Here is a 10605-nt window from a genome sequence, read left to right on the forward strand (position 1 = left end):
GTGAGACCAGAACCGAACCTTAGTTCTACCAGTACTGGCTATTTGCTGGAGGCAAAGTCATTAAACCTCTCCAGGCCTCAGTCCACTACACCCTTTCTGGGTTGTGGCAGATTACAAGAGACAATCCCAGAAAATGCCCAGCAAGGGACCCAGCACGGTTGTTTTATTATTGATTTGCTCCGTGAATATCTATGCCTGCAACTCAAGACCAGCGGGGGCAGTCTCTGCCTCCTAGATTCCATTACCGAAGCGCCGCAGGCTAAAAGAAGCACACATGCGGGGTCAACGCACTCTCTTTAATGGGAAGGGAGTTCTTAGTACTTACAGCAACAGGTAAAAACATAAATACGGGTGGGTGGGCGCGGCAAGGCAGCAAGTGCCCGGGCGCCGGGCCCAGGCTCGGGAAAGGCGGCTGGATCAGGCCCTGCGCGCCCAGGCTCCCAGTCCTAATCGGCCGGTGTTGGGCCCGTTGGGGATGCCTGTAGGCGCTCGGAGGGCACTCTGGGGCCGAGGGTTAAGGCAGCAGGCTGCGGCACCATTGACCGCAAGTTGCGTAAACTCGGCCACGTAGGAACAAAGGCACGTAGGGTGGGGAAAAGCTCCGAGGCCGCTGCGGGAGTGATTGTGAAATCCGAGGGCCGCAGGAACGTGTCGGGAGCCCTCCCACCCCACCCGAGGACCAACGCCCTTCGCTAGAAGTGGGATCGGTCGGGAGCGCCCCAGGCAGGTCCCTTCCCTACCAGGCTCGGATACCGTGCAGCGTCGATACTCCCGAGTTGCCCTGCGGAATCCCGGGGCTCTGCACTGTGTTCAAGTCCCCGACGCCGAAGTTCACGAAGTTGTTGTTGGCGGCGGCTGTAGCCGACTGCGCTGGGGGCGGCCCGGCCGGGTAAGCAGCCGCGCAGCTGTAGCCGGGGCTGCAGGCGGCGCCACCGTAACCCGGGTAGGCGGGGTAGGCGTTATAGCCGTAGGCGTTGAGGCCCACGCCGTAGGCAGATGCGTAGGGCGCCGAGTCCCCTAGGCAGGGCTTGCCGTCGCGCACCAGCACGGGCACCGCGATCCTGCGGGCGGGCGGCGGCGGCGGCGGGGGCAGCCCCACCAGCTCCAGAGTCTGGTCCTGCCGCTGCCGCTTGCACTTGTAGCGCCGGTTCTGGAACCATATCTTGACCTGTGTGGACGTGAGCTTCAACACGCTGGCCAGCTGGTCGCGCTCGGGGGCCGACAGGTAGCGCTGCTGCTTAAAGCGCCGCTCGAGCTCGTAGACTTGCGCCTGCGAGAAAAGCACGCGCGGCTTCCTCCGCCGCCGCGCCCGGGGTCGCTCCGCGCTGTCCGCCTCTGGCTTCTCCAGCTCCACTGCCTTCTGCAGTGCGCACAGCTCTGAAGGGGACAGAGGGGCAGAGAGACGCTCGGTCAGAAAGGCCCGACCAGTAATAGGCCCTAGCTGGTGCCATTCCGTCCTGTCTGAAGAGCTCAGCTTGGCTTCGGCTCACTCTGCCTATGCACTTAGTGCCAAGGACAGCTTTGCTTCAGCTCGACAATCGGCATTTGTTGAATGCCTACTATGTGCCAGGCATGGCTGTAGGCACTGGAGAACAAACCAAGAACGGTTCCTGCCCTCCGGTAGTTCACATTATGGCGCGGGAGAAGGATAGTGACTTAAGATTTCAGGCTGCAAAGAAAATAAAACCGGATGCCGCCGCGCTAGGGTAAATTAGATTAGGACAACTTTGGTTAGATGAAGGGAGACAGAGAGGCCTCATCCCAGGGTCGGTCACATCTCAAAATTACAGAACCATAGAAATAGAAGGCCAAGAAGTGTTGGTTTGGTGATCTAAGGCTCCCGCGCGGGGTTGTGCAGCTCCTAGAACCGGCCGGTAGGCAGGCGGCCTCAGAACCTGTCCTGCCCAATGCCCGAGTTGGATTCGAATTGGTAGCAAGACCTTCAGTCCCCCGTGCCAGCCAGCAGCTGTTCCCCGGCCTTCCCTCTGTTCTTAAACAAACGTTTTTGACTCAAAGGCAGATCTTCTCTAGACTCACAAAGGCCCTTAGCCTGGCACCTCCGGCCTCCCCAGGTTTGCACGGACCCCGGATCCCGTGTTAAGCCAAGGTGTCCCCCACGGACCCCCTTCCCCAGCGGGTCAAGCCTCTCCCGCCTCTGGGATGGCACGCGCCGGATTCCGCCACTTCTCAAGTCATTTCCTCCACTGCCCCGCACCTTTAGTTGGGTGGTATTTTCGAACTTTTTCCAGGGATGAACTTCTCAGCCTTGGGGGCGTGGGCAAATGTGCTGGAAAAATATAGCTAGTAAGTCAAATTCCTGAGCGTCCACAGTATCCCAATTTTAAAATCAAGGCCCTTGTTCCCAAAGATTCCAATCTCTTGGAACAAAGGAAGAAAAATTTCAGAAACTCGGGGCTACTACGGTTGGGTTAGGGAAGGTCTTGGACCCTCCTTCAATTGTGTGCAAAACCATGCCTGGTGTGCAACATTTTAATTTGTTTATCGGTTTTCATCAGATCTTCAATAAGGCCTCTATATTAAAAATATATTTTAAAAAAACAAAAACAAAACCCTGATACAGAGAATAGCTCTCTCTGTTCTATCTGCCACAAATCGATTACTCAACTTCAGAACAGATCCAGGAGCAGAGCTGCTACCGCCTGGGGCTTTGGTAGGCCGAAAAAATATCTTGTCTTTTGTTTTTCTGATCATCTTAATCCAGCATTTTCTCTAAATCTCTGATTGGAAGCAGGGCACGAGGGTCGTGGCTACACTGTTGCCTCTCACACCCCGAGAGCTCTCCGCTCTCGGCCCTCCGCCCAGGCCAGAGCTTCTTGGCGGCGGGGTATGGGGACAAAAGCGACTCAGAAGGGAGAAAAGTCTGGTGTTTCCTCCTCACCTTTTTTATCGGCTCGAAGGTCCTTGGCAGGGTCGGGGTCGCCATAGGCACGCGGGTAGAAGGCGGGGGCGGCTGGGAAGGCAGGCGCGCACTTGGCCGGGGAGGGCGCGGGGCCCAGCTCGGCGCGCAGCTCCGCGAGGCCGGGCACCGCGGCCTCGGGCCCCGCGTAGGCCTCGGGCTTGAAAGCGGCCAGCATACAGGAGGCGGGCGCTAGGGTGGCCTCCAGGCGCGCCGAGAGCTCCCCGGCGGCCAAGCTGCGCTGCTGCTGCTCCAGGTTCAGGATGTCTTTGACCGAGAACGGCGTGGGTGTGAGCGCAGGGCTGGGGAACATGGTGGCAGCGCACGTCTCACAACGCCAGGTGGGCGGCAGAGAGCAGCGCTGCCCACGGCCCCTGGCAGCCTTCCTGCATGGTGCCCACCGCCCTCCCGCCCGCGCACCCGCCTTCCCACTCCAGTTGTGGCCAGGCGGCAGGTAGTGCTGAGCTCAGGGACAGGAGAGGCGGGACCAGGCCGGAGGAGGGGGACTCAGCTTGCTATTGGGCCAGGGGCTGTGTTGACAGGAGCGATGAGCAGTTTCGTGTCACCTAATATAGTCATTCGGCTAAAAAAAAAAAAAATTCTGCTCCGTTTTTTAAAGGGGCCACCACATACTTGGACCGCTCTTTTTTTGCTCCTGCAGCCTGAGATTTTCCCCACAGTATTTGCCTGCAGACTCTACCGGACTTATTCACGAGGAAGAATTCGTCTCTGAATCCAGTTAGATGGGGATCTGAAGAACTGTTTCAGCTCCTAAAACAGAATGGAAAAGCGAAGGGTTGTGTGGACAGCTGGGCGAAGGGAGGGAGGGGGGTGAGGGGGGCCTATCCAGGAGTCCTAAAGGCTTTATTGCTTAAGGTGTATGACTAGGAAGAGTCTGAATAAAATGACAAGGGGGCGTTGCTCTAGGATGATGGCAGGAAACAGAGATTCTGGATGATTTGGGAGTTTTCTTCTGCTTGGCTTACGGGGCTCGTCATGCCCCAGCAGTCCCCTTTTCTCAGGGAGGCTCGAGGCAAGATGGGTGTTTGTGGTGTGGGAGTTTTACACACACAACTCCAGGGGGCGCCGGTCACTGCCAGTCCCCTTTCAGAGAGAGTCTCACGGGTAAACAGCCACCCAGAAGAGAGCTGTCTTTTAGGGTGCTCTAGCTCCAAGCGGCCTAGTTTCTCCCATCCAGGAGCTCACCATTTCCATCTCCTTCCTTCCCCTGCCCACCCTTCCAAGCAGTCAAGCCCCCAAGCCCAGGCTTGGCTCTCAGGCGGGCTGGGCTTTTTTCTCTTAACACAGCCTGGGGAAGATTTCTCTGAGGTCTCTGGGCCAGCTTCGAGTAGGGCACTGGAGCAGCAGACTGGCCAGACATATATAGAGGAAGCGCAGGGCAGTAAAATTTCAGCCCAGTGTCAGTAAAGAGGGATTTTCTGTAGCACAGATCTACCAGTAATGCAGGAGTGCAAGCTACGGGGCCAGATCCCAGCGCAGGTCTCTTCATTGTCTGGGTGCCTGGGCAGATCTAACACAAGCTTCTGGCCTTCCTCTCTCACTTCCCCGGAACTCTGCAGAGAGGCGCTGTATTGTGTGCGCAATTTCGGAGAGGTTCCCACAAGCAGAATGGCCCCAGGTTTAAAGTCTCCACCTGACCCTATCTCTGGGGATGGCGAGGCTTGTCAGGGGAAAAGCACCATTTTCCCACGACCCAAGTTTCTGCGGACAAGGCTCCGGAAAGCCGCGAGGATTTGCTGAGAATGGAGACTCTGGCAGGCTCGGCTCCTTGCAGAGGAGGGCTAGACAGGTACCGGGGTAAGAAACGCTTAGATGAGAAGGAAGGCGGCGCAGGGCCAGAGGCAATCTAAGCCTCCTCCTCTGGAGGCTGCAGAACGCGCGCCCCAGGCGCTGAGGAAATGCACAAAGTAGGGAGGCAAGGTGTCTGTCTGTTGCCGAACGTGAACTTTAGGCTGCTCACGCGGGATGGTGAGCCGTTGGGCAGTGCCGCCCGCAAGGGCTCCAGCGGAATCCGGCAGAGGCCTAACATGGAGACCTTCCTAGTCCACCTTGAAACTCACACTTTTAGGGCCCGTGGCCTCTGAGTTAGGGCGAAGGAGAGAGGAGCCCCGCGCGCGCTTCGGGGGCTTGGAACACTCCGACTCCGGCTTCCAGGCGCCAGCCGCTGGTACCAGGCCTGGGCTGCTGCGGCGGAGTCTTGCTTGAGTTTTCGAGCCAAAGTCGACATGCGGTTCTGGGATCCTTAGCTGGGGCTGCGGAGAGATGCCTTTTTTTAAAAAAAAAAAATGTGGGGGCTATTCAGGCCCAGGAGCCCACTGCACCCGGCCACCTCCCAACCTCCCAACCGGCTTCACCGTCCACGAGTCTGCACATCAGTGGCCTCTCTTTGGCTCTTCCTCGCCAGGGTTTGGCCAATGTTACAGTTACTGCTCTCAACTAACCTAGCTTGGGGGCCCGCCTTGCCTTTGAAGATTGATTTTTTGGGGAGTGGGAGAGGATGCCTATCACTGAGGCGGTGACGTCTGGCAAACGAGCCACATCCGATTCAATTAAACGTCTCGCTGAAAAGAGCTCAGAGCGAGGGTCCTGGGAGCGCTGTTAAGTGAATGGGCTGGCCGGGAGGCTCGCGATGACAGTTTGAAAGATTAGTGTGAGCCGACGCCTGAAATATTACCGTTTAATGGAGAACATTGAGGCTGCATCCGGGATCCCTGTTTTTAGTGGGTTTCTTTCCTATTTGGTGGGTTTTTTGTTTTTGTTTTGTTTTTTGTTTTAAAGAGATAGTTCTGGAGGAAGAAAAAAAAAAATAGCACTTCCTCTGCAAATCAAGGCAATGAAGATTTATCACTTATTTCGGGTATGGGGGGTTTCCAGGGCTGACAGACCTGTAGGTCAGGTGTCATGAAAAGGGGAGGAAAGAAAACCCTCCCTATTTGGACAAAAGCAGCGACTTCTCCACCCCCCCACCCCCTCTGTGAGTCCTGCAAAAATTTCTCTTGCCTTTAAAACAAGACTTAGCGTTGCCAGAGGGAACCGATGCAAAAACGGATAAGTAGGGGCAAAATTGAAATTGGGGCGACCCACACTGGTCTCTGCATAGAAATGTCCGAGAGGAATCTTTAGCTTGTATTTGCAGTCCTCTCAGTTTCTGAGCGAGTCAAAAGTCTTTTGTTTTCTTTAAATAGAAGTTGAAATGGTTGGGGGTGGGGAGGGACGAAACCGGATTCTCCAGCCCCACCAGGGGACACACATCTTCCTTCCCAGGGGCGGCTGGCCCATCCTGGCCGCCTGTCTAAGCCGCACTTTGGCCAAACCAGCAGGACAAACAAACAACCTTCAGCCCAGAGAAAGGCCGGGAGAGAGACAAAAAGGAGGCAGAAAGGAGAGATCGAAAATGGATCCATCTATTTTCTTGCCCTTTTAAAGAATTGGTGCTTTAAGATGAGCCGAATTCCACGATGACTCGAGCGCATTCTGCGCACATAAAATATTATTAATTGAAAAGCGATCAGCGCGGCCCGAGCGGGCCCCCGGTTCCTGCAATCAGCCGGGCCGGCCGCAAAAGGTATATATGATTAATTGAAAGATAAGCTGGAACTATAACCGGGAATGTCATTAATGCGCCAGGGAGACGTCCATTGGAGACAGGCGGCGTTATCCGCGGCCTTATCTTCAACAACGCCTCGCTCTCGGCCTGCGCCGGGGAAACAGATGGGGGTTTCTGTCTGGGACGCTCGCCCCGTGTTTATATTTTGGGAAGAATCGCAACTCGTGGAGTCCCGGGCGGGCCCCCTGATAAATGAACATTAGCACTTTTTCGGACTACTGTATCAACAAAGGGGCTGAGGCGCGGCAATAATTGGCGAGAAAGCAAACAGAGGGCCGAGAGCGCGCCTCTGCTCTTCGTCCGGCTGATGGATGAGCCGCGGCGGCTGCTGCCGCGGGCCCGGCTCCCGGCCCTCGCCCCGGCTCCCCGCCCGGCCGCAGGGCCCCTCCGCCGCCCTGGCTTCCTTCCGGGCCGGCGGCTGGGGGCGGGGGCCACGCTGGGGGGCTGTGGCCCTCGCCCCTAGGTTCCTGTAGAGTGGGGAGGCCCCGGATTTTTCCTGCCGGGAGACGAGCCTTGTTCAGGTGGCTCGGCCGGTACCAAATCCTCCTCGCGCGGCCGCTGTTTCTTGAGCGCCAACTGGGTGAGCCACACGCTGTCACCACTGTCATCGCTGATCATCCGCTTACCTCCGTTGCTTGGCAGAGGAGAAAGAGGCTCAGAGACGTGAAGTTATTTGCCCAAGGTCATACAGATAGGAAGTGACAGTGTCAGCATTTGAACTTAGGAAGCTGTGACTGTTTTTATTGAAGGTTGTTGCCTCCTAGAGCTGTACCAGCTGGAGGGGAATCACGACGCTCCCCTCCCCCCACAACTCAGCTAGAGAAGGACGGGGCTGCTGGCTTTGGGACGCTGTGTTCCCCAAACCCTACATGGACAAGGGGGACTTTCTGAATAAAGTTCATTTGAGATAATGAGAGAGAGAAATTTAAGATTCCTCCCCCTCCATTTCTCCCCCTTCATTCTTCCTCCTCTATCTCCTCCTCCTCCCCCTCCATCTCCTCCCCCTCCATCCCCTCCCTCTCTATTTCCTCCCCCTCCATCCCCTTCTCTTCCATCCTCTTCTCCTCCTCTTCCCCCTTATTTTGGTAACAGCTTTATTAAGACATAAGAGATGCAATTCGCATACCATATAATTCATCCGCTTAAAGAATACAAGTCAGTGATTTTTAGTACATTCATAGATTTGTATGACCATCACACAATGTTAGGACATTTTCATCACTCCCCAAAGAGACCCAAACCCTCTTCCCATCTCCCACCTCCCCAGCTTTAGACAACCATAAACCAGTCTATTTTCTTTTTTTTATAGATTTGCCTATTCTGGGCATTACATACAAATGTAATCATATAATATGTGGCCTTCTGCAACTGGCTTCTCTCACTTAGTATGTTTTCAAGTTTCATCCATGTAGCATGTATCAGTATGTTGTTCCTTCTGATGGTTGAATAATATTCTGTTGTATGGATAGATCCCACTTTGTTTCTACATTCATCAGTTGATGGACATCTGGGTGGACATTTAGATTGTTTGCACCTTTTGGCTATTATGGATGACCCTCCAGCCTACTTTACCCTAAAATTTGAAACTTTAGAAGCCTGAGGAAGACTGGACCCTGAAGGCTGGCTTTATGGGCATGTGACCTGTCCATTTGCACAGGGCCTGAGCTTAGAAGCACTCCATGCTCTGCTGTTGCTGTCTTAAAATTCTTGATATGTTTTTAACAGCAGGCTCCATATTTTCATTTTATAATGGATGCCACAAATGACATAGCTGGCTTGCTTTCTGGGCAGTCTGAGCAGAGCTCTGGAAATACCATCTTCATATTCCCAAGGCCTCCACTCTATCTGACTCCTGGCTTTCTTTCCTCCACAGTCTCACCCTTGCTAGCCAGCTGAGACGGGCAGGAAGTTCCCTGAACTGTTTTACTGGCTGTCTATCCAAAGCTGCTTGGCGGTTAGGAGGGGCCTAGGGCCCCCAGAAGGGAAGAGCAGAGGGCAGATGCGGCGGGTGGATATTGTATGTGTATATGTATATGTATGAGTGTGTGTATGGGGGGACAGTGAGGGGAAAGGCTAAAAGAATTGCCTGGAACTTCCCCCCCCCCAGCCTCAAGTGACTCCATAGCCTACTCACTATTTGATGCTGGCCCTGATTCCCTGAATCCCTTCGCCCACAGTGACTGGGTGCTCACCATGTACCACATGCTGGGCTGCAGAGCCCAAGACCCACACACCCCAAAGGAGGCAGAGTTAGAGTAGACTAGGACCCAGAACTGGGCTCTGGTCCCACCTCTCTCACTGATTGGCTGACCTTGAGCACATCCTTTTTTTTTCCTCTGGTCACCAGTTTCTTGTTTGTCTCTCAGATGGTATGAGGTCCCTTCCCAGCTGTGCTTTCTGGGAAACATCCCAGCTCATTATTTGGACTCACCTGGGCAGTGGGGAGAGATGAAGAGGCATGTTGGCGGTTATTTAACCTACAAGGTGAAACTGGTAAGATGCAAAGTAAGGTGCCTGCCAATTGTGATATTCTATTATTTTGGGAGTATGGTCCATACAGCTATACACATTCAAGACAAAGTAAAAATGAAGTTAGAGAAAGGAAAACAGATTATTCGTACACCAAATATGTTTAGTTCCAGATCGATTAAAAATTTAAACGTAAGAAATGAAACATAAAAGTGCTGTAGGTCTGGAGTGTTTGTGTATTTGGGTGGGTAGAAGAGAACTAGAGGCCTAGGAACCATAGAAGATGAATTACAATATATAAACCTGATGGCATAAAAAAACCCATGCCCAGCCAGAAGTACTGTGAATAGATCCAAAGAGAAAATAACATACAGTTTAAATGATAAAAATAATGACAAGAAAAAAACCGATGCCCACAATATGGAAAGAGTTCTTGTAAATCAATAAGAAAATGACCTGAGGAAACAATAGAAAATTGGCCAAGAGTAGCAGAACTTTGCTGGTGAAAAAGAAGAAAGAAAAAAGAAGGTAAATAATACAAAGAGGCAAATGTTTTCACTTATCAGATTGGCAAATACCCAAACTTTTATAATTACCCTGACTACTTACTCTTTAACATGGTTGATTGGAAGTGTAAACTGGTAAATCTCTTTGATATTATTCAAATTAAAAATGCATAAGCCCTTTGAACAAGTATTTACACTTCTAGGACTATTCTGTAGGTGTCTACATATCAGAACACTGTTTTCATTCAAATTTTTTAATTTTTAAAGAATCAAAACATTAAAAATCACATCTAGGGGACTGCTTTAAAACAAGCTCACCAGTGGAACAGAATACTTAGCAGCAAGGAGAAAGATTTTTGTTTTATTCCTATGTTCTCTTACAAATACATTTCGAGATACATGAAATATCAAACCAAGTTGCATAATTTGTATTTTAAATGTGAGCACGTGGTTCTGTGGATTTATCTTGGAAGATAAACAAAATGGTAATGAAAGATTCTGGAGGAGAGGACAGGGAAAGGGGTCGGAAATGAAACATGACACTTTCCATACTATATTTTTAAAGGACAATTTCCTTCTTTTTTGTTGTTTCCATAAGCATGTATTGCCTTAAAAAGATTTTTTAAAAATCACAATTCCCCAAATGCAGTGAATTAAGTTCAGCCTTTATTGAAGGGGTAAAAACACCCGGGGCTGTGGAAATATCTAGGCCAGACTCCCCTTAGGGTAGGTGTTAAAAATGCGCATTTCTGGACCACACCCCTCATCTTGGAGTTCACTAATCAAAGGTGTGTACACTGGGAAGTTCAGCTCCCCCGCACTCATCAGTGCTGGTTTGCTGGGTGGAGGTGGGGTGGGTCTGGTGCCTGTGAGTGGGGCAGCAGGCGAGGCTGCCCACGGGCTTGGTAACCCCACCCAGGCCCTGCCCGGGGCCAGCCGCTGAGTCTGACAGTTTCAGTCTTCCTGGCCCCAGCCTCTGGTCCATAGTCCATCTGTCTCCTGAGGGCCAGCCTCCAAAAAAAACTCTATGAAATTGCTCTGAAACCGAACCAGATCATCAGTCCGTCTTAAACAAGGACAAGTGA

At 52.5% G+C, this 10605-nt stretch overlaps 1 protein-coding gene across 1 annotated transcript; it reads right to left on the reverse strand.

Moving 5' to 3' along the window:
• Positions 1–282: 282 nt before the first annotated feature.
• Positions 283–3342, reverse strand: NKX2-5 (NK2 homeobox 5). The gene is made up of 2 exons (XM_066341779.1): positions 2900–3342; positions 283–1377 (listed from the first exon to the last, which is right to left on the reverse strand). The coding sequence occupies exons 1-2, from the start codon at positions 3228–3230 to the stop codon at positions 737–739; spliced, it is 972 nt and encodes a 323-aa protein (XP_066197876.1). The 5' UTR covers positions 3231–3342; the 3' UTR covers positions 283–736.
• Between the last annotated feature and the right edge of the window lie 7263 nt (positions 3343–10605).

This window comes from Saccopteryx leptura, chromosome 6 (genome assembly GCF_036850995.1).
Source record: "Saccopteryx leptura isolate mSacLep1 chromosome 6, mSacLep1_pri_phased_curated, whole genome shotgun sequence".
Classification (NCBI taxonomy): domain Eukaryota; kingdom Metazoa; phylum Chordata; class Mammalia; order Chiroptera; family Emballonuridae; genus Saccopteryx; species Saccopteryx leptura.